Source organism: Zootoca vivipara, chromosome 5 (genome assembly GCF_965207765.1).
Source record: "Zootoca vivipara chromosome 5, rZooViv2.hap1.1, whole genome shotgun sequence".
In the NCBI taxonomy this organism is placed as follows: domain Eukaryota; kingdom Metazoa; phylum Chordata; class Lepidosauria; order Squamata; family Lacertidae; genus Zootoca; species Zootoca vivipara.
The window spans coordinates 38,754,683-38,779,718 of NC_142588.1; the positions used below are offsets into that span (position 1 = coordinate 38,754,683).

General features: G+C 38.8%; 1 protein-coding gene across 3 annotated transcripts in view; it reads right to left on the reverse strand.

Moving 5' to 3' along the window:
- The window catches only part of MGMT (O-6-methylguanine-DNA methyltransferase), a 178,751-nt gene that overhangs the window by 131,224 nt on the left and 22,491 nt on the right, over nucleotides 1–25,036 (reverse strand). For all 3 annotated transcript variants that reach the window (XM_088670422.1, XM_088670423.1, XM_088670421.1), the window contains one exon: nucleotides 15,400–15,524. In XM_088670422.1, the coding sequence (XP_088526548.1) occupies nucleotides 15,400–15,524 (125 nt within the window). The remainder of the gene's footprint in view (nucleotides 1–15,399; nucleotides 15,525–25,036) is intronic.

Consider the following 25,036-nt stretch of genomic DNA (forward strand, 5'->3'; position numbering starts at 1 on the left):
GCAAAGGCATTTTAATCTTTATTAATTGTTGGAAGACTTTATGACATGTATATAGTACAAAACAATCTAATTAATATTAATCTGAAAAGGGAATATGTTAGCAGCCACAGTTAGACAATCCAGCAAAACTCAGGCTATCCACATTGACTTATTTCCCATTGACTTATCTCCCATCCACCCTCATTTTTGTTCCTAGAAATTTAAAGTCATTCTTCCTCAAGGGTGACTGTAGCAAAAGATTATTGCTACTGAACTATCCTGCAAATGTATATATCAGAAGTATTGGAGCATCAGCCCATCCAGTAACGGTGTAGATTACATGATTTCTAATATGAATCTGTGCAGCTCTTAAATCTCAGGTGTTCAGTATTAGAGCAATGGTGGTTCATAAGACATCACTAATCAGCTATACTGTGAATAAAACAAGACTACACACAAAATAGTACTCCCTAGAATGAAATATGTAGGTAACTCTTACAGCAAATGAGCACCCGTAAATTGACCTATGCTTGAGATTCATGAAGATTGAATGGGATTGAACAAGAGCGATCTGTGAGCAAAAGAAGGTTGGAACCCAGTGTCCTCCTTGTGCCACTTTCAATACCTTAGATAAACTTGCTCCTATTGAAGTCAAAGGACAGAACTAATATAATAACCAGTGGTGGCAGTGAAGCTTCTGGCAGCAATTGGTTGAGCAGCTTTGATCCTACTAAGGAGCAGCTCCCCACTCCAAAAAGGAACATGGGAACCTAGAAGTAAGTATGGATCTCAGAAGACAGCAAACTAATAAAAAATGAGATCTTATGAAAACAAAAGTTAGAAGATGGAATGCTATAAATAAATGAGAAAGTAATAATGGAAAGGGGGTTCTGAGATGCAAAGTAAAACCTGGGCAGAGAAGAGCAGAGTATCTGTCTGGCTAGAAGATACAGAGGTGAAATAAGTTGAATTCATATAATGATTTGAAATAGCCAACCAATTTCTGCCCACAGAGATATTTTGCTGCATCTGTGATGCAGGTTCAACTGTCCTAATGGCAAAGTTAGACTATAGGACAGAGACAGACAACTGATCGCCCCAAGGGCTGCATTTCTTGACTTTAGCTTTGACCTTGAAATGTTGGGTTACCAAGAACAAACTTGATGCAGTGTTTAAGTCAGAATATTTCAATAAAATTATTTAATTAACAGGATGTTCTTAAATTCAGTCTTCTAAAGAGAAGTTACATGGATGAATTCAGCATTGTAAACTTGATGTTAGTTATGGGCATGGCTAACCAACTGCTTCTGCAACCGTCATGGATTCCAATATGACTTACTCCTAACGAACAGAAATTTGGGCTGTGTTTTACTCCTCAAATTAAAATTCCTATCAGAAAGTGTATAAAAGTCTAAAGCCTCTGAGATGTAGTGTACTCATAGTAGGAAGTGCAGCCTTTTGCTTTATAATGTTTGCACTTTATATATTACACTTTATATATTACACCCATGAGAAAAGTATTTTGCAAACATTTAGGATTTTCTTCTCTTCAGAATACGCAGTTTCAGTTTGTGATTGCCATTTCTAGCCTACCATTAAGAAAAGGCTATTTCAAGAAAGACAAACAAGCAAGTTTCTGAAAGACATGCTGTCATACTCCTGAACATATTCTCCATTTCGCACTGAGATATAAATCTTAAAACCCAGAGGATATCTGCATAAATGAAGAGCGGCTGAACAACTTCAAGAGTTACAAGCAATATTTCCTTGCAAACAGAGAAGACATGTGACCTACAAGAGTTGATAGAGGACCCCAACCATGACCAACAGAAATTGCAGCTAGCAACAAATCTAAGAGAAACAGAGACCAGCTTCAACAGGCAAGTGGGTGAGATGGCTCAACGGAAATGAGGTTATCGTGAAGATGTTACACATGTATGCAAATCGGTATCTTCTCCAAGCATCTCCTCACAGAAGAAGTCAGAGTAAAACTGGGGAAATCACTGAAGTTGTAATTTAAGAATAAATGAATAGGAACTAGGCAGAAAGGTAGATAGTGTTATCACAAACGTAAACTTAAACACCCACTGTCTATAGAATATATGTTCACACAACAGCTTGTTTCTTCAATGTCTTATGCCCAGTGTTAGAAATTGAGATATGAAAGCTAGGAGCTGAATGGCACCTTAATCATAGGTTATGGGCGCAACAATGGAATGTCTAGGCGCGCTTTTTACAAGAGTACAAAGCTGAAAATGAATGAACTGCAGCTGAAATCTTATGTTCATTTTTCACATGGTCTAGTCCTCATCTGAAGACAGCAAAAACAAAGCCATGCCCCCTCCCCCTAATATTCTTAAGAGGGTCTTTTCTCCATTCTTCAGAGAGTGGCTGGAAGTGGGGAGGCAAGAAAAGTTTCTCCTTCCCTTTCACTGTGCAGTTCAAACCTGAAATCTTAGGCGCAGTATTGCGCCCAGAGCTCAGAAACTGCTCGCGCTAATGAAATTCCCTGCTGCAAAATGCGCCTAGAAAAATGGGAATTTCAAAAGCTGCTTATGTCAAATTTTTATCTTATTGACATTTTTTGTTACAAAACCTGTAGGAAGACCATGTAATATGAACATTAAAGGTAAAGGTAAAGGGACCCCTGACCATTAGGTCCAGTCGCAGACGACTCTGGGGTTGCGGCGCTCATCTCACGTTACTGGCCGAGGGAGCCGGCGTACAGCTTCCAGTTCATGTGGCCAGCATGACTAAGCCACTTTTGGCGAACTAGAGCAGCGCATGGAAATGCCATTTACCTTCCCGCCGGAGCTGTACCTATTTATCTACTTGCACTTTTGACGTGCTTTCGAACTGCTAGGTTGAACTGCTAGAACCGGGACCGAGCAACAGGAGCTCACCCCATCGCGGGGATTTGAACTGCCAACCTTCTGATCAGCAAGCCCTAGGCTCAGTGGTTTAACCCACAGTGCCGCCTGCGTCCCTAATATGAACATTACTTCAATACAAAATATGACAGCACCAAGCAAGTAAAAATTATACTATTAATATGTTTGAAGCTTCAACACTAGAAAACGTATTAACTCTCTCCTGAATTGGTTTTATCACAGGACAAAATAAAGTAAGCAAATCCTAAAATTATGAATGATTGCAGGGGCAGAATGGCAGCACATCCAGCAAGAGAATGAATCATCCGGGGGGAGGGGGGAAAGGTAAGAGTTAAGCAAAACAACATTTTAATTAAGAGAGCCAGTGTGGTGTAGTGGTTAAGAGCGGTAGATTTGTAATCTGGGGATCCGGGTTCGCGTCTCTGCTCCTCCACATGCAGCTGCTGGGTGACCTTGGGCTAGTCACACTTCTTTCAAGTCTTTCAGCCCCACTCACCTCACAGAGTGTTTGTTGTGGGGGAGGAAGGGAAAAGGAGATTGTTAGCCACTTTGAGACTCCTTCGGGAAGTGATAAAGCGGGATATCAAATCCAAACTCTTCTTCAAGCTCTTCTTAATTATACATAAAGCACAGAGTACGTTGTTAGCTCTCTGTCAAGGTTTGGGTGCAATTAACTTGTCTTATCAAAATTATCAGAATTTGAGGAAAGCTGAGAAAACAAATGTCTTACAGAGTTTAACACAAGACATAACATATTCACCTTACAGCTCTTCTCTGTGTAGCCTTTTATTTGAGAGTCAGGTCTGTCACATACTGAAGTACAACAGCATTCATACAGATGGCTGTTTCACCTGCTCATAATTATGGTAACAAAATAAAGTTACTTGCCTGTAGCTGCTCTTGTTTTGAGAACAGTTCACATCCATTCAAAATCACAGAATACAACTTTATGATTCTAAACAGACGTGAACTGAGCTAGAAGGAACCATGAGGGTCATCTAATCCAACCTCCTGCATTGCAGGATTCTTCAGCTCAAACACATGACCCTAAGATCAAGAGTCTCATGCTCTACCAACTGAGCTATATGCTGGAGCTATTACTTATTATGTGGATGTTACTCAGGAGGAAAGGTCACAAAGCCTTACAAAAGCCTTAAAAATCAGATGTCCTGTGCAGGTAACTGGCAACTTATACATATTTAACTTCACACATTCAGCTTTACGTGGTTGTAAATGAACAAACGAATGAATGAATGAATGGAGGTGGGAGTCTGGGGAAAAAAGACTTTGGCAATCTCACCCACCATTGTACCCAATGTGTTTTGACTATATGCAATTTTAACTTTACGCACTCTCCCCACAATGCAACCCCTGTATAAGCTGAGTCTCACCTGTATTTGAAAAAAAAAAACATGTTCTCTCATATAAATGCTTACCTTCAGAAATACTATTATGTAGTATTCATAATAATTCATCTGAGAAGCAAAGTTATAATATTTCAGAAACAGATTCTTTCCCATGATGGCTCCTTGTTTATGGAATTCTCTTCTGAGAAGAAACCCAAACCTATGCCATTGGTCATTTTAGGGGAGCAGTAAATGAAAATATTTCTGTTTCACCATATCTTTCAGGCATGGGCGTTAAAGCTGTTGTTTTCAATCTCTCGCTGTTTATTTCGTGTTACAAATTATTTCATTACTGAACTGTAACATGGTTCCAAAAATAGTAAAAGTCAGTATATAAATGACTTGATAATCGTGAAGATTAATAAAGACGTTCATGATAAGCTATTTATTACCCGTATCATCATTATAAAGCACTCCTGATGAGACAGGGGCAAGCCCTGTTGCCTGGAAAGTATAAAAGTTGCCCATAGGGATTGTGGCAACATTTTAGTTGGACCCCATGACCACAGTGGGATATCCTCTGTGTGTTTGTTGTCCATTAAGATGCTACAAGCTGGACTGGTAAAAAGGTGTTTCCCCTGGCCTGTCTCATGGACGCAATGTGTGAGAAACCTGTGGATAAACAGATCACAAATGTACTTCTGATAGGCTTTATTCAGATGGTTGTACGCTGCAACTTTAGGCAGTGTGATATAAATGGTATGAGGTGACAAAAAATGCTACACATCTACTTCACAGTCCCCAAGCACCGTTACATGGAAACATTTTGGTAAAAGAAATTATGTGCCTTGGTTATTTAACAATCTAAGGGACCTCATTTGTGTTCTATTTCTAGATTATCTTGTGTGAGATTCTTACTAGAAATGCAGTGCTACTGTTCTAACATCAATTTAATTCCCAAATATTTCATCATGTCATAAACTATAAATTGTGCAGTATTTTTAATTAGCTATCTCTCTTTACTTGGCAGCCATCAAGCTGAGTTTTCCCCAATTGATTTTACTGCTAATAAACCTGCCAGACTTGTCAATCAGTTTTTGTATTGTTGTCATTGATGCTCATACTATTTTTGCTAATTAAAAATCTATCTTTGCACATATTGTGCTTTAATAAGGAGTCAGGATATAAAATTCATAGCGGTGGGTCATTAAATGTAAATAGCAAGTGACAAAGTAGTGTTGGAAATGAATGATTTCCTAGGCCACTATATCCTAAGGGCAAAAGAAGCTACCTTCAACATTTCTTACACTAGGAAAATAAGGTTATAAAAAACCTTTCCAGTGTTTTATATAAACTATATAGTAACTATTTTATGTATCTTTTCGGGACCCTAGTTATCTGATTTCAAAAAATATGAAAAATAATGAACTTCCTTGTCCTTGGCTCTTTGCAATAGCATAGAATGATTGGAAAACTAAATACATGCTTTTTCAGGGACAACAAAAGTCCATCCCTTAATGGGTCCATCAAAACAAGTCTTTCTGCAGGCATCCTCAGTCTAGCAATTGACTGAAGAAAGTCAAATAAATCAACGATGGTAGAGATAAGGAATGGAAGGATTAAAAGGAGTATGGTTGTATAGATGGATAAACAACAAAAGCTGCTTAGCTAAGGATGACTCATCAATCCTAAACTTTCTAGAGAAATGCAAACTATGAAAACAGTCTTAAGGAACATCAGATCTTTCAGGCAGAAGACCTGTGTGGGAGGGTGGGTGTAAAGACATGATAGGAGGAAAGACGTTTTCTTCTCATTAAGCATAATCCAACTAAAGGACTTTCATACTAATATGAACTTGAGATTCAGAGAAAATCTGCTCAATAAGTATTTGTAGTATCTGTAGTTCATAGCACCTCTAAACAATTAACCACAAGAGATTATTATTTTTTTGGATTCATGTACACTTTATGGAATCATGTACACTCTTTCAAAAAACCTCCAATGAACAAAAACAAAGCATTTCCCCCCCCCCCAACAAATGAAGCTGATAGCTCCTCCTTGTTCCTCTTTCTCCTAGAATGGGCTGCTGCTTCTTTGTTCAGATTTACAAGACAAGTAAATCTGCACAAGTTGGCCATGTGGGACAGGAGACCTTGGTCATTACAAAGTCTACTGCCAAGAAGACTCCAGCTTTGAACTTAGTCCCCACTATGTTTCCAGTTGATGGTCTTTCATTCACTGGATATATTTCATTTGTGAAGGATTCTTTTTTGGAGCCTTCCAAGATACCAATCCATCCAAAGCAAGCATCATCTTAGACAGACGACAGCCGGAACGGGTTCCCTTTGAAGTGGTAGGCAGGACCTCTACCTCTACTCCAGCAAGCAAAATAATAATAATAATAAAATCCTGAAACAACTTGAAAATGGGGTACTGTTTAGTGACTCAACCCAATATATGGTGTGAACATCACAATTTTTTCTGGGCCATGTTCCAAGAAAAAGTCGCCATCAGGGTATGTTTGGCAAAGTTGTCAGAATGAGAGAGAGAGAGAGAGAGAGAGAGAGAGAGAGAGAGGTATTAAATAAATGGAAACATTAAATGGCTAATATATTAAATGCAAAGATTAAATGCCTAAATATCAGTGAACTATCATTATTTAATAGGAGCTTCTATTAACTTCAAAAACTGTAGTAACCCAGCACCCTGATATTGGAAAGTGATATATGTATGGGACTTTGAACATAAATGTTGCAATTACAATTTTTTACTGTAGGAAAACATTGCCAACCTAACAAAGAAGAAAAGTCCTTGACCAAAATATCCGAGGATATTAAACTGAGACGTAATCTACTGATGCAAATCATTACATCTATTTGCATTTGCTTACTGAACCCTAACACAGAAATTAAACTACATAGAGTGGGGGGAAAGAAAGCTGGCTCTGCATGGTTAAAAGGAGACATCTTGGAGAATCCAAGCTCTTTCATTAATTTCCCCACTTCCCCTCATTAACAAGTAAAATGTTTTTACTGCTTGAAAAGTTTTAATAAATAGGAAAATGCAGGGCAGCCAACATAAGTTTTTAATGCAATATACAAAAGCTTTTAATATTTTTACATACATTAATGAAAAAGCTAAATTTTATAAGACTTCTCCTGTGAAGGAAATAAATACTACATGCACAATTACATATCTCTTATAAAATATTTAACTCTTCCATTTCATTTGATACATCAATTAACAAGTCAATTAAGTGAACATATAAGGATTGTCCTATCTCAAAATGATGTGTCTCATCCCATTCAATTCTCTTTCCAAGCAGTGTGTGTACATTTTTGTTAAGAGAAACAGATGAATAGTCTGCTAGAAATGCAGGTTCCAACTTCTGGTCTAGATTAGAGAGATTAAAATCAAATTCACCTTGTAGGGACAACGTTTAGGAAACACAGGCCCTAAGTCAAGAGAATATTCAGTTTGTAACATTCCATTGGTCAAACAATAATCTGATGTAAACAATATTCCCTGCCATGTTTAGGAAAACTCTATAATGGGTTGGATCCTTTCTGCTATGCGTCTTCAATTAAACTGAACAGAAAATGTGGTTCACCATGCCCTACAGAATTACCTGGAATTTCTAGAGGGCCCTGCCTTGGATTGACACAGGTGTCTGAAGTCATGCAACAATCACAGATTTAACAAACTGCTTTGAGATATTTTATTACAATCAAGCAATATATAAATTTTACGAAATAAAAGTAAGTAATAAATAAAACTTATCTACTACTTCTTAAAACATGTCCTTCAATTCCAAGGCTAAAAGGCTCCACAACAACCACCCCTAATTCCCCTAATTGTATAATTTTTTTGAGAGAAAGGCTAACTGTTAGACAGATTTCTATTGGATTATTCTGGATTTTAATGCATGTTCATGCCAGAATCATAATTTACTCAACACACATGCAGAATAATCTACCATCTGTAAACATAATGCAGAAAAGCACAAGCAGATATGGAAAGGCCACACAGTCTAAGAGACTATGTGTGTTCTTAACAGGATTGGGAAACTTTTTTCCCTTAGTTTTTGAAATTATGCTGAGCTTTTAAAAAACGTTTCCTCCAGCAAAAAGTTGTGTGTGCGCCGCCCCCCCCCCTTCTGATCATCTAGCTACTATAAGTATAAACAATCCTATAGTTATCACCTGAAAAACCATCAGGAGAAAAACTAGCCCAGTTTATTTTTAATAAAAGGAGGATCATAGTATATAATAACTCTTCCTGCCATATCCATTGAATCTGCAGAAATAGAGATTGATGTCTGGATATTTCTAGCAGGAGGAAGTAATATTTCTCTAAAACACATACTTTTGGTATTCAGTTGCATCCTGAGAATAGTGGTAGGCCCCTACCTAACCAGATACTACAAAAAAGCTGCATTTTAATATCTAAACCTTTTCCATTTGAAAAATTAAAAAGAGTACAAACACCAGAGTATTTTCTAAAGATGGCTTTTGAAAATATTGTATGCAGTATCACCTATTACATATACCTCTAGTTGCACTCATTAATGTACATAAGCCTTTACGTTTTCATATCTCAACTCAAAAAGCTTCATAAGGGCATAAAAAGCTAGAGTGAGTAAACATAAAAGATCAACACTGCCTACATAATCCACAGAACCTTAGACAGCATTTTCCAAGGCTTTCACCCCTTTTTCAACTCATAGCAAGCATGGGACAACCTGCAATTCAATACATACCGTGCTTCAGTTTATTGTTATAATAGGTCAGAAATCATAGATACAGATGTCCAGATTAAAAACAGGAACTTGTCATCATAGTACAAAGACTAAAGAAAGTTCAAGTAGCAACGTACCTTGCATACAAATGCCACTAGTAGTTGGTATAGCAATATCGGGAAGTTAGTACCAACCCACATTTGTGTGCCACTATTCTGCCATGAGTTCCCCCATCTTATCCTCATTGTAAACTTGCCTAGTCCAAGCCATCATCCAGGTTGTTCCACTTCATTTGACTATTGGTCTCCACTAGTATGCCATCTCAGATGCACAACTTTTCTTACTGCACTATATACACACACACTGCTCTTCACCAGGGAGGTCACAAAGCTGCTTACAATAATAAAATATGCAATACACTTTCATGATATGATATTGTTGTGTTGTTGTTTTTTTATAATCACCATCATCAAAATAAATCAGAGGGAGAATGGAAGGAAAAGTGAAATGCACAGCCAGAAGGAGAATTGCAGAATACATGCTGCTGTGTTGAGTGCTCTTATTCAGGTTTCCAGTTATTCAATTCCTCAGCTTTAAATTTGTTTACCTTAACAGGCAGCCTATGCGCAATAGGGATCCTCAGCCCCACTAGGCTGTTTGGGTTATTTTCCCATCCTTTAGGTTTGGGCTTTTGCTTGCTATATGTCCTTCTGATTTTTCATTTCTGTTGTTGTTGTTGTTTAGTTGTGTCTGACTCTTCGTGACCCCATGGACCAGAGCACGCCAGGCACTCCTGTCTTCCTCCCGCAGTTTGGTCAGACTCATGTTGGTAGCTTCGAGAACACAGTCCAACCGTCTTGTCCTCTGTTGTCCCCTTCTCCTTGTGCCCTCAATCTTTCCCAACAGGGTCTTTTCTAGGGAGTCTTCTCTTCTGATTAGGTGGCCAAAGTATTGGAGCCTCAGCTTCAGAATCTGTCCTTCCAGTGAGCACTCAAGGCTGATTTCCTTCAGAATGGATAGGTTTGATCTTCTCGCAGTCCATGGGACTCTCAAGAGTTTCCTCCAGCACCATAATTCAAAAGCATCAATTCTTCGGCGATCAGCCTTCTTTACGGTCCAGCTCTCACTTCCATACATCACTACTGGGAAAACCATAGCTTTAACTATATGGACCTTTGTCTCTGCTTTTTAAGATTCTGTCTAGGTTTGTCATTGCTTTTCTCCCAAGAAGCAGGTGTCTTTTAATTTTGTGACTGCTGTCAGCATCTGCAGTGAACATAGAACCCAAGAAAGTAAAATCTCTCACTTCCTCCATTTCTTCCCCTTCTATTTGCCAGGAGGTGATGGGATCAGTGGCCATGATCTTAGGTTTTTTTTTATGTTGAGCTTCAGACCATATTTTGCGCTCTCCTCTTTCACCCTCATTAAAAGGTTTTACAAACCTGCTAATACTTTTCCATCTGGTATGTGGGTGTTGCCATTTTTAATTCATAAGGACTGGCATTCTGTGAACAGAGTTCACTATCAGTATATATGAGATGACAGACAGACAGACAGACAGACAAACAAACAAACAACAAAGAGCAGGTCCCATGATTCGTGTTGATGAAAGTGGGTCAAAGATGAGGATCACACCTCACTGGTTCTCTACGAGTTAATTTACACATTTTGAAACACCACAACCGGTAAAAGCAAAACAAAAACCCTGAATATTTTTGTGAACAAATTTTGAAGTTCTGTAGCCACCTCAAATGAGACACTCCATGCTCATGGTTCCCACCTCTTTCACTATGTGCATAAAGACATCTTTGGAGCAAAATCAATGTTTGCTCCACTTTTAGAAGGTTTAGCTGATGTTCATTCACGAGTGCTGAAGACTCCCTTGTGTCACAAACAAGGAGACTTGGAGTGAGAGCTTTCTAAATGCTTCATCTACTCCAACCAGCTAGGGAGGGTAAGATGACTTTCTGGAAGAAGGCACAGGATAAGAAGATTTAAAAGTAATAACATGGATTCCATCAGGAGCAGGCATCGCAAGACTTATAATCCCTTGGTCATTAAAACACACTACACACACAGAAGATTCTGCTCTGCTACTGACTTGCTGAAATGAAAAGTGATTTATCAGGCCAAAGGCGCACACAACCTTCAATGCTACTACTATGGAGGAGTTGTTTATAAAATGAAGCATTATTTATAAAATAAAAATAAAAATGAAGTAATAATGATTTGCAAACAATTCCTGAAAACATTTTTGCAGTGGTTTTCAGAGTTGCACCATAAAAATCTTACTGCATTTTGTTAATGATTGAAATAATTGGTTGACAAGGACATCTAAATCCGTGAGTGCAGCTACAAAAATAAAACTGATCCTTAAAGTAACTGGCATGTGTTCACACAGGGACTTCAGTTTAACATTATTATTCTATTATACAACATTATTATTCTATTAGCCATTATCAGAAAGCTTCAAACCAAATTAGGTAAAACAGAGGATGTTTATGTTCCTTATATATTATTCTTATTTATACAGGAAGGAAGTGATTAATGTACCCTTATTATTTTATCATCATTCAGATAACCTCATTTTGAAAAGGACAAAATCTCAAACAATTTTTTTTGGGGGGGACATGGATTTTTTCTTACTTTTTTGCCATATAAATTTACCAAATGCCACTCTTAGTACGGGGGAATGGAAGTAACTTGTAGCAACGGATGACCCTCGGAGTCATTGCATTTGGATACACTGCCCGCCGTGCCCCCAAAAAGGCATGCATCATATTGCCATCTTCCAGAGGATTCCAACGCCAAACTGAAAGACCCAGGTTAAAAATATCTATAATACAAACTGGTTGTAACATGCAGCATGATGCCAAATACCTCTGTGACTGTTGAGCACAAAGCATTTATAACCGTACTTGTATTCATTATAATTCTGTCTGACAGGAGTCCATTAATTTTTTTATGGTGTTTGTGTGTGTGTGCTTTCCCAATGTTCTTATTACAATGTTTACTAGCCAGTTTTTAAAACAAGAGAAAAGGAGACACTGGGCCCTTTTTATTATTTTGTTCTTTCAAAGATAATGATCCTAGATATTTTAACAACTGTTTCTATCAACAAGAGGAAGAGATTAAACGATACATTTCAGCCCTGATATTTATGAATAGTGTTAAATCGTTTAGGTCTTTGCCATTAGAAAGATAAAACAGGATGCATTTTGAAGCGACTGTAGGGGAGTGTGTAGATATAGGTAGTATAGGTAGTATAGGTACTTGTAAAAGCTCTGTGTGGCATTTAGTCACTTATTACTTATAATTACAGTTGTGAATGCTCAGGCGGGAAATGGAGAAGAGAGAGACTTGGGGAGGGGGGGTGTACATCAACTTTTGATATTTGTGTAGAGCTCCAATGTTATTCAATAAATCTAACCACCAATTAGGAACAAGTAGGGATGCGGGTGGCGCTGTGGGTTAAACCACAGAGCCTAGGGCTTGCCGATCAGAAGCTTGGCGGTTCAAATCCCCACGACGCGGTGAGTTCCCGTTGCTCAGTCCCTGCTCCTGCCAACCTAGCAGTTCGAAAGCATGCCAAAGTGCAAGTAGATAAATAGGTACCGCTACAGCGGGAAGGTAAACAGCGTTTCCGTGTGCTGCTCTGGTTCGCCAGAAGCGGCTTAGTCATGCTGGCCACATGACCTGGAAGCTGTACGCTGGCTCCCTCGGCCAATAATGCGAGATGAGCGTGCAACCCCAGAGTTGGTCACGACTGGACCTAATGGTCAGGGGTCCCTTTACCCTTTTTACTTATAATTACAGTTGTGAATGCTCAGGCGGGAAATGGAGGAGAGAGAGACTTGGGGAGGGGTGGGGTTTACATCAACTTTTGATATCTGTGTTAGAGCTCCAATGTTATTCAATAAATCTATCCACCAATTAAACATGCTTTGATCAATTTTTTTTAAAAAAGAGTTCCCTGATCAGTGCAGCTCCAGCACTGGTAATACCTGAGAGTAGGGGGAGAGAGCTGGGGGGGGAGCCTGTCTTCCACCAGATAGGAATGACTGGGGATGAGTGGAGTCAGGAGGAACAAATCAGAGGCACTCTTCTCTCCACTATTAATAATGTTTTAAGCATTCACAAACGTCTGTGTGGCTAACAACTTCTTAGGCATTCCTCCTTTCACACATGACGCCATGCATGTATGTGTCGTATCAGGCACCATAGGTATTCCTTCCTATGTGGCATGAATACATATCCAAACACAGGGGAAGAATGATTTCCCCTTTGCAGTTACTCTTTTATACACTGGAGAATTTATGCAAATTTAATGAAATTGACTGAAACCCGTGCAATCGAATTAGACTGTGTGGCAATCCCTATCAAGACCAAGTTGCTGTGCTGGTTCCTCCCCCCCCTTTCTTTTATAATTTCCTATTAACTGAGAGGCTCAGAAAACCAATGGAATTACTTTAAGGTACTGTAAGCAAGTCTGAAAATGTACTGACCTCCTGAGGTCCTCTGTCTGTTTGTGCTTTAGAAGCAAAAGCTGGGGGAAATACAGAGCCTGGATCAGATATATTCTATACAATGGAGAAGTTATAACTCTGGTAGTATACAATACTTTCACTAAAACAAAACTTTAGCAACTTCTGAGGAATACAGAATTATGTACCATGAAGAAAGTCACAGCAAGAAAGTCAGGTGCTGGGTGGCCACATTTCCTGGGCCCAAAATCAACACAGCAAAACTCACATATACCCAGCAACATGTACACACACAGCGCCCACTGCTACCAGTTCTCCTATCACCAAAAGTCATTGTTTCCCCCTTCTTCCTTTCCTTGCTATCATGAATGTCCTTTTGGTATTTCTTTTGCCTCCCCACACGGTCACAACTCTGTCCAGGAGCATTGCCAACAGCAACCCTACCAACACTCACACAGATCACAATTTCATCCTCCTATTAGCCAGGCCTATGTAAAAAAATAATATAAATTACTGTTTAGAACCAGCAGTCTACGAGCCCCCAAGTAAGGTTTGTGGCAGAGATGACAAATATGTGTTAGCATTTTCACCCCTCCCACTGTGAGAATCGGGTGATCTGATGATAATTGAGAAAGGGGGAGGTGACTCTTTCTTTAAAGGGAGTCTGTCCCTGAGTTCTCTGTCTGCAGTCAGGGTGTGGTTTTTTCCCTCTGTGCTGAAAGACAAGATGACTGAGTGGCTGAATGAGGATTTGTAACACTCACACAGCCTGTAAATATCTGTAAATATGCTGTAGCTTGAAGAAATAAATAAAATGAGGATAAAACCTCTACTGACGCATCCATCATTTATTGAAGTTGGAGTTAGTGCTCACCATGGCTAATTGTGTGTCCATGGTTTCCAAATTAAGCTGAAGGTGTTCCAGTCATCCTGCTAGCCCAGTCGGGGCAGAAAAGGGACCCAAGACGTGGACAGATCCTGGCTTAAATTCACAATATAAAGGGGCCAGGTGTGTTCCTGGGAAGGGACAAGCAATTGTGACTTCCAAGGAGAGGAAAAGCTGTGTGTTTATTGTAGAGTTCGATATTGTAGCAACCCTAGTTCTGATAGGTGGCTAACTGATTCCACTGTAATCCTCTGAAAGGACACAATGAATCATTGCCCATGTACATTAGTAGCATTTCTTGAATCTATACAGCCTGGTTAGCCACTCACAACAGTGCTTGCGCAGAAAGGCATATAGGGATAAAGAACTGCGTCTGCTGTGTAGATTTTCACCAGGGTAGGCCAATCGTAGCTTTTGCATTGATGCATTGTCAGAAAGGGAGACAGAAATCTGCACTTTCAACCACTGCTGTTATCATCTCCAGCCTATGTAGAAGCAGGATACCACCCCTGATTTGGACTTCAGAGACACACCAAATGCAGTCATATTTTCCAAGGTCTTCATGTCTCAGGGCAATATCAGGGAGAGTCCCAACCCTTGGGAGGTGCGACACTGAGTTTGCCTATTGGAGCTATGCCTAGCCAGCTATGGAAGTTCTGGCTGCTTTCTGAGTCTCTCCAAGCCCAATACATGAGAAGGGAAGCCACCTCCCTTCTTCTTCCAAGACTGAAAATGGACAGGGACGCTTCCTAACCTTGTGCTCTGCTTGCCTTGCCATATCCATTCTCTGGTGGTAGGATTTATAGACTCTCAATTATCACCCTATTTTTTAATGTTAAGGAATAAAAACAATAAAGTCTTGGACTCGTTCTGCAGTCAATGTCAAAGCATCAAGCTAGACTAGTCAATTGTTTCAAGCCATAAGGATGAGATCTTTTAAAATAAAAACATTAAAGTGAACATTGCAAAGCTATAGCAGTAAATTAGTAAATATTTTTTTCATTCCAATTATAGGAAAGGCTTTTTTTTTTTTTACTTTTAACATACGTATATGAAAAAATAATCACAGGCTTACCCATTTTGTAGCACAGCATTTTCTTCCAGGTGGATTTCATGGACCCCCAGCTTGCATCCAGATATCTCAATTTTTCCCAAAGGGCTGCCCAGCACCACAAACATCTTCTCACACTGAGAAAAAGCCTGTTAAAAATACAACCAAAGATGCATAAAGCATTTCCCCAAGTATCCATAACTGGGCATATAAATGGCACTTTATCATTATTCCAAACAGGAAAAAGAAATAAATTTTAAAAAATTAAAAAAAATTGACCAGTAGCACCTTAGAGACCAACTAGGTAGGGAAATGGTTGGTTTTTATTGGACACAGAAATTTGGACTTAGTCATGCCAGCTGTATAGGAGTGACCTTCATACTAAGTAACTTAAGTTCATTGATTTCAAAGGGTCTGTTCTGAGTATGACTTAGCTGGGCATCACCTTCCGTAATTAAACTTAATAATACCACCCCTCAAAAAAATCACTTATAATATAGTTAATTAAAAATAATACATATGGTGAGATAGCAGCTAAATAAAACAAGTAAATCAAGTTAGAAATTTTCTCAAGCTGCAAGTCAGCTCTTAAGGTGTGATCCTACCTAGAACTGGCATACCCATATACCGGTATTGTGAAAAGGCATAATCATCAGGCTAAGTGAGAATTAAAGAATCCCAGAGCAACAGGCATGAGACTCTTACTTTCATGGGTTCCAAACATGGGTCAGGCAAAAGGATTTCTGCATTGCAGGGGGTCACTAGATGATGCTCATGGTTCCTTCCAACTCTACAATTCTACGATCCTAACAAATCCACCGGTCCACATTAGATTGCCAACAAGGTATTACAAAACATCAGGTGCTTGCCAGGATGAAAAATGATGAAGGTGAGTATAACCTACTTTCAAAGGACAAACTGCCTACTAGTGTAACGAAACGAAATCTGCTCCAAGCCAGAATTTGCAATAAATTCGCCATGCCCGTGCCCACCAGATGAAATGAAGAGGCACAGCCCTTTTGGCTGCAACATCTCCTCCTAGCAAAACTCTCTGATTTACTGTCAAGAGAAAACCTGGGAAATAAATCCTTACCATTCTGGCTTCTGTTCTAGTAGTAAAGATTCTAGCTTGGAAAGAAGCTAGAGTTTGCATAACTGGATTTCACAGCAATTACACAACAGCCAATATTTTGAATGCTGAAATGATTAAATGGAAGTGTGGCATACCCTTAAGGGCATTTCTCTTGGCTTCACACACTGCTGAAATTACAAAGCCAGTGTGGCATGCCCAGGGTTGGTGGCAACTACATTCAAATACTGATCTGTTGCCTGACATAAAGGGTGATCCTGATCACATGCTGCCTTTAAGATCAAGCTTAATTTTGACCGAATTTACCTGAAGCTAGGGAAATGGTTGGTTTTAATTGGACACAGAAAAGAAAATTGATTTTCATGGCTATTTGCAGATCAATTGAAAAATGAAATGAATTTCGTTTCATCCTCCCTTTTAACCTGAATAGGTATTTAAATAATAATGATCTGAACTAACTTATCAGTGGAGAAGAGGATTTCTCTGTGCTAACAGCAGAAGCAGTAAAGCCTGCTCTGTGGCCATCATAAATCACCATCTAGCCTCACATGCTTATTTAAAAAATCTTGGCATTAATTCCTGTCTGCATCACAATTCACTTTTACTCTCTTCAATGCCAGCCTTGCCTATTACGGGAGCCAGTGATGTTGCATTGAGACTACAGAGGCTGCATAGATCTATTGGACCTGGGGTAGCAAAGTTTAAATCTCAGCTCAGTCTCAATTCCTCATCTATAAAGTAAGAGCAATAGACCATGACCTGCATTATAGGGTGGTTGTGGAAAAAGGATGAAAACCACTGCAAATTGCTTTTCAAACCATGGGCATTAAAAATTATTTTAAACTATTTTATGGTATGTAATATATTTCCCCCTGTCTTCTTAAAACTTTTTTGAGGTCTGCCCCACTTCTAAACTTCTTCTCTACTCAACACCAAGTGCCACAACAGAAGATGCATTGTTTCTTGCATGCAGTGAGATGCTGCCTAGTGCAAGTACCTATGGATTAGGGCCCAAATCCAACACTGGTAATCAAGAAGTAGAATAGAACAAGACATATCTGTCTGCTCCTAAAAGTCACACAATCAGAAGAAAGTACACAAAAGCTAATGGGGCAAAGCAGGAGAGCAGTCACACCTACAAATCCAGTGTAGATCAATGAGGATTCGATGGTAAAAATCTAGCATTCCCTTTCCAGGTGTTTTGGCCCCCACAGTTTAAGGGCCACTGCAGTGGTCATAGATGGCTCTTTGCCTATAAATGATGTGTCCGCACTCTTTAATAAAAATTATAGCCATCCAGCTACAACTCAGGGTTACTCCTTCCACCGCATGAACTCTCTCCTATAATTCGCTGTGGCAAAGATTCCAGAGGATATCAGTCTGTTGCAGCAAAAAGAGTCTTATGGCACACCTTAAAAGCTTTTGTGTGCTGAGTCCACTTTAATTAGATACAAGACGGGCTGCACCTAATGACGTGGGCCCTAGTCCACAGAAAGATCCACATGTAATCACGTTCATCTTTAATACTGTTATTCTTGTAAACAAGACATTTTTAAAAAGTATTTTAAATAAGGCAATAGCATGGGTCGAAAACATGGCTCCCAGCTCATTTTATTAATGGGTTACTAGAGGACTATGGTGAACAAACCTCTTTCTTACTCCACCACAAGACTCATAAACAGCACCCTACTCACCCAGAATGCCTCACTTCCTTCCACTTACCTTAGGGCTCTGTGTGAGGTCCATGTAAGTGCCTAACATCTACATTACTGCCCTCAGATACTTGCCGTTAATAAGAACCCCTCTTATTTGACTTTCCAATCCTCAGCCCACCAACACAGTTGCTTCCAGTTCCTACAGCATATTAGAATTTTTTGTCCTATCCAATTTCCCCATTCCTAACAAAAGCTAGTAATTGTGCTCCCTGAGAAATGAGAATGTTTGAAAAATATTATTTTAACAGCTTAGTGAATCACTGCTAGTCTTCGCCATAAAACCCTCTTGATTCCAGCAGGATGCTGTTAAACACATTCTCAAATATACAAAATGGGGAAAAAGCTATTGTTTGGGTTGTTTTGGGTGGTAAGTAGCTGGCAAGTTTAACATACAACATGAAAACAACTGTGCCTGCACTATCCGATCTAAGAAATGTGGCAAGGCACACATCCTGGGTTTGTCTGGCACCTTGCTTTTATAGAATTTGAGAACAGACACTTTTCAGCTACCATCACACACATAAGGCACAGGCTTGTCTTACTCCTGGGCACTGTCAACAGTATACAAGCCCCTGCAACATAAAACAAGATAATTTTACAGCTACCAACTAGACACAGTACTGCAGAGTGACAGTTTGTCATGAAGCAGTAAGGACTATGGCAGTACGGTTTGAGCACAAATGTCAGTTTTTAAACTGTTATGTCTTGGCAAGCATCAGCTTAAAATGTGTCATGCCATCCCAGAATCTTACTCTCTGTAGTACACTAAAGTTAGGCTAATCCTGCCATCATTTAGCAAATTTGCAACCTGTTGGAGTAAGAAATGACTGCACTCTGTTACGTGTTTGTCAGCTACAAGATGTCTTAATTCTTGTATATAAATTCTGAATCAGTTTTACGTACACTAGTAAAACAAGGGACATGGCAAGAAAATTACTTACGAAGCAAGCAAGGATTGATTAGCTATTGCAAAGTCTTGTAAAGTACGTAAATATTGTGCCAAGCAATTAGAACCTTGCTTTTTATATTACTTTTTAATATTTTTTATGTAAGGCATTCATACCCTTTAGCCAAAGTGGCTGCAAGAGCAGCTTATAAAAACCAGCACTGAGACAGTCCCTGCCCTCAGGAGGCTCACCATCTAAGACATGACACGTGAGGGGAAATAATGGGACAGAGGAGGGGAGAACAAACTCAAGCACAAATTCCGAAAGTCATAGAGTTGTGTCTATGTGGATTCTAGTTATCTAGAAGAGAAGCAACTTCTTCCAGATGCCAATAGTGGCTCAGGCCTTGATGAAGAGCAGTGGCTTCAGCAAAAACATTCTTCCCTCCACATCAGATCCAGAACACAGCAGATGATGACTTCCAGGCCAGGAAGACATTGCAGCTCTTCATTTACCAATCAGCTGGGGGCCTATTTATGTGTGTCCTGCTCCATCACCCAGGAAGCACTTTTATTTTTGGGATCTGGGTAGTCAGTAGCCCTACTAGTCTGGGGCTAGTTCTCAACAAAATTTATATTTATAGTGGGGAGGAATACAGAGTCGGCACAGGCTTAAATATTTAGAAGTACAACAAAAAATAGCTTTACAACTTCATACAACAACTATGTATGCTTACAAACACTAGTTATCAACTGCTGTTTCAACTGGATATGGTATAGCTATTACACCAATTGTGTATGTACAATAAGCATCTGCTAACATCTCAATATTATTATGCCTTATGAATATAAGTAGGGTTGCCAGACTCAATAGAGGACAGGACTTCTGTGCCTTTAACTGCCCTGCCATCGTTTGAGTCTGCAAACCTTAAAGAGAAACCAGCAGACCCTTTGTTTAATTTCCAAGCAAAGCGTCTGCTGGTTTCTCTTTAAGGTTTCCAGACTCAAAAGAGAGCAGGGAAATTAAAGGCACAGAAGTCCTGTCCTCTTTTGAGTCTGGCAACCCTAAATATAAGCTACAATGCTCAGTATAGATTTTTTCCATTTAAAAACTTACTTCTGCGAACCTTGGGATTTCTCCAGACTTTGCCTTTTCATGACAAAGATACTGTGTTGCATATCAACTGGAACTTGGAGAACTGAGTGTATTATCAGGTATATAATATATACCAACGCATAGGCCTACCCGCCCTGCACACTGCAACCTGCTGCAGTTCCCCAATCCCCTCATGTAAATAGGAGCTCCCGCCATTAAGCCTAATTTCTGCAGGGTGGGTGGAGGTGGCAACTAGGGAGAACAGTGCTCTTGCAAACAAACAGATGTATCATAAGCCTGAGAAATCATCAGGTGAAGAGGCAAACTTTGCCAAAAATTTGCTTCCATAATATTAATCTATATTAAATTTCTAAATTAGCTATTTTAAAATTGGCAATATTCTGAAACACTTCCTTTTAATTTCTATTGAAAAGAGATCCTTTAACAACAAACCTTATCTAAATAAACTGCCTTTTCTCTTCATTCTGGGTATATATAAATGAACCATTCAAGGAATTTTGATTAGGTAATGTATAACTCTACCTGTGCTCTCATTTTCCATTACAGTACTTACAAACCTTTTGTGTCAAAGTCTCTCATAAGTGTAAACTTTACTAAGTACAGTACACAAGAGATTAGCCTAAAATTGGTTCTCCAGCAAAAAAAACTCTTATAACTTTGCTACTGAAGTTGATACCAAAATGAATTTATCAGAACAGAGTGCTATGATCATAGCTCATTATGGCTAAGCGCAAAAAAACTGAAGTGCCAGTGTTAGCCAACAGAATTAAGTCTTCTTTGCCTTTAATAAATAAATGAGTATCAAAAAAAGTGTTCATTTCAGAAGGTTTATCAGCAAGAATATTAGGATGATTTACGACTGAACGTTCTGTTTTTTTTTATAAAAAAAAGCTTTCCATTTTCCAGGCTTGTTCCTGTGACTTTGAAAAAGCATATACAGTATGGCTCAATGGCATGGTGCCCCTTTGAGGGCTAAAGTTCTCCAGATTACACACCCCAAAAAAGAGGTAACACATAAATGAAGATGTTGCAATGAATTTACTAGCCCAAGGTTCATGTGGTAGGCAAGGCTTCAGCACCAGCGCTGCAATTTTGTGTCCTAAATTAGGCACCTAAAGCCCACAAGCTTTCACAGGGTTTGGTAACTTACACATAAAATGTCCACCTTTTTACTCTTTCTACAGTAATTCAGTCTAAATGCAGCCAATATTTCCAGGACTAGCACGTACTTTCCATATGATTAAATACTGTCAGTATTTAATTTTGCATTTATAAGCCTTTGTTACAGTAAATACTTCAAAATGATATGCTATTATAATTGACTAGGCCTTAAAAGCGGGAGGAAAGTTCAATTTCAATTTAATGGTTTCAGCTCTTAGGTCTTTCTCTTCTCTGCTGTTGCACAGGGAGTGTTGAAAACATTCTGCATCTATGGCTCCTTATTTCTAAGGAATTTTAAGATACACTTTACGTGGTTTAGGTAGGAGGGAAGAAATTAAGTTAATGTTTGCCCACAGTTTATCATTGAAAATATTTGTAGAAGGGCATAGCAAATAGGAATCCTGTTTTTTTTAGCTGCAGTAACAGTATAGACGCTGCTAGAGGATGATGTTTTGCTACCTCTCTTGTAGGTTCTTTTCCCAGCATGCCCGGCAGGGTCTGCTGGCTGAGTTTTGAGGTCCCAAAAAGGGGCTTTTACCTTGCGCAGGTGTGACATTTGTATACCCTATGTTGCTAAGAACACTCCCCATTGTGGAATGTGGTGTTGTGTCCAAATATGATACGAAATATATATAGAATTGTTAATACAATTTTATGAAATGGTAAAACGGCACACACAAAAATTAAAAACAGTTTGTGCGTAAACTTTTTTAAATATTTCAATGGAATATACCTCATTTTAGTCGTTAATTATTTCCTGTGCTAATTTTTGAGAAAAAGTCATCACCCTAATGTGCACACTGCAGCTTAACTGCGGCTTGCCTTTTCAAGATGGGTGGAGTATAAGTAATAAAATTATTATTAAAATTATTTCAAATTGGATGAAACATGGTTTGAGGTAAAGCGCATCAAACAGGAGTATTTCTCAAGAAACCACAGGATTGATATGGATTGTGGTTGGCATTATGTGGACTCAGCTTCAATCACCAGTGATGGAAGCACTCTGAAGTCAGAGAAAATGCCAATGTGTACACTACACAACCTAACTTGGAGGTGGTAGGGGAGGGGAAAAAACCACTGCTTTAACCTATAGTCTTTAAGAGCTTGGGTCTACCACATATCAGAGACTCATTTCTTTGTGACTGATTTAGTAGAAAGAACATAGAGCTGCTCCTTCCGCTGGCATCAACAAGGCAGTGCACACATGGATAAGGGTTGCAGTGTGTGTTTTGGTTAACATTTGAAATGGAAGAATCAGGCCCCAGTCTCCTAGAACAAACAGTCTATGTGTTGCCTTGAATTCAGCGAAAGCAGAGTTTATGGACAAAATATATCCAGATGTGCCAGTATTGCTCAAGGGCAACATCACTTTTGACAGTAGCGATGCTGCAATGCCTCCGTCAGGTTGTGACGGAGGTTTCATTCACATACACGCCACACACTTTAGTTAAAAAGAAAACTATACAACAGGGACAAAATCTCTCAGCACGCTTATTTCCATCACAGAACAAAGCTATGAATGATAATTCTCAGTGGTCGCTAAAGTTTATCTCTGACTCGAAATATTAACTATTTGCCAAAAAAGATGGTGATTTTTTTTCATAAAAGGAACAAAACATTGTGAATCAATAAGTCTTCAGGGAATTGCTTCTTCCTTGTAATCATGACCAAAAAACCAACCTAAATTGTAACGCTTAAAATATTCTCGACAAGTGTTAGTAGTTCCATATTTTCTTAATCTAGTTTTGTATTCTATTTCAATGTAGCAATTCTTATTTCAGTAAACGCATGAAAAAGAAATGTGCAACAAGAGAATGTGTTTTCGGGTGTATGCAAAACTTATATGCAATTTTGTTTTTATAATTGTACTGTAACTAAGTATTGTCTTTCTTCCACTTCTATTATCACAAAGCTTTGAATGTAGCAAATCATATTTCCTACCTTCCCCCAAAAGCAGAAGTGGCAACTAGATCTGGATGGTGGCCCGGGTCACTATCCCCCCACACGCTCGCAAGCTTGATTGGGGGGCAGAATCATCCATAAGTCAATCACCTGACATTACACTGCTGCACTAGGTAGTATTTTGACATTTTGACATGTCTGATGGTTTTCTGATGTGTAAAGCTTTGCAACCACTGCTGATACAGCTACGCTTGCAAACCACCTTTTCACTTGGGTGATTTTTACCTGCCAAACACCTGACATCATATGCATTTTCTCATTGCGTTCTGAAGTATCCTAAACTTACAACTGCGGCTGAAACTCAATCTTAGGCTGCAATCCTATACACACATTACTGGAAGTAAAGCCAGCAGAACACAATGGACTTCTGAATTGGGGATGGGGCTGTGTGCTATGTGCAATGGGAAGACAGAAAGGCAGAAGTGTCAAAGACCCAAGCCCATTAAATATAAAGAGGACACACCCAGGACTCAATAATAACTCTTGTTTGAACATTCTAAGGTTTAATATAAGCCTGGAAAACCGAGAGGAAAAACCACCAAAACAATATGCAGAAGTTTCATTTTAATCTTTCTTAAACCACCAATATCTAAACATTGTCTACTGGCAAAATATCAAATTTCAGGACTACACAGAACATGAACACAAACTGTCATTAACAAGCTCATGAGAGTTTCCCATGAGCTTGAGAAAGCCAAAGAACATAGCATTGGCTGAAGAAATGAACTTCTAAAGAAAAAATGATTTTCTTCCTTTTTTGAAAAAATAACTTTCTATTCCTTATTATTGCAAATTTATACCCGAGTGTGTGGGGGCAATGCCTCGTAACATGTCAGAAGTGATACCAAATAAGATACCGAATAAGGAATCATGTTCAGCAGCTATGAAGCTCATTGCCCCATGAAGTATGCACAGGCTGCAGAATCCAGCTTTTCTCCTTAGTGCAGAATTTATTTTGAAAGGATGGGGAATATGTAGAGTCCACAAAGTCTCAGTCAAACCTAAGTTCATCATCATCAAACCTTTTATTGGCATCACATACAAAGTTGTATGTTGCAAAGAATACATATCTGTTTTAGTGCTAGTTTAAAAAAGAAGGAAAAAACATGCATGAGCAATGAAATAGAGGCTTAATATATTAAAGCTAGCCTCAAGTGTTCCAGCTTTTCTATCAAGATTTGTGTGTCTAAATTAGTATGATCTTCCTCAAACATTTATTTTTGAAAAGAAACAGAAAGGTGCTCCAATACTTAAATTCAAAAGGCCTTTTGAAAACGAAGAAAAAGTTACTATCACAGGATGAAGAAGTCTTTGATAATTAGCTATTTTTAAAATACAAGCAATCTAACCTGCTAATGAGCAAAATAACTTTTAAAACATCTGATTAAAACAGAAGAAATAGATTATGCTAATGACTTTACCCAGTTACCTCTTCTATAGATCTTTTAGCACCAACTATTAATTATATCGTAATGAAAGCACAAAGTCTAGACTAATTGAGTTTGTGAGTCATCTACCTGGAAGGGGAACTTTTTTGTGAGGGCAAAGTGAATGATCCCAAACATGAACTAAACGGAGTACGTTTTGGTTTCACCTTCAGCTCTTTAAAAGTCAAAATAATATTTATACTCTCAACTTTTTTTCCTCCTTCACTAACTATTAGTTTTAAGAATATAAAAATGTAAGAAGAGCTTGCCAGATTTGGGCCAATGGCTCATCTAGTCCAGCAT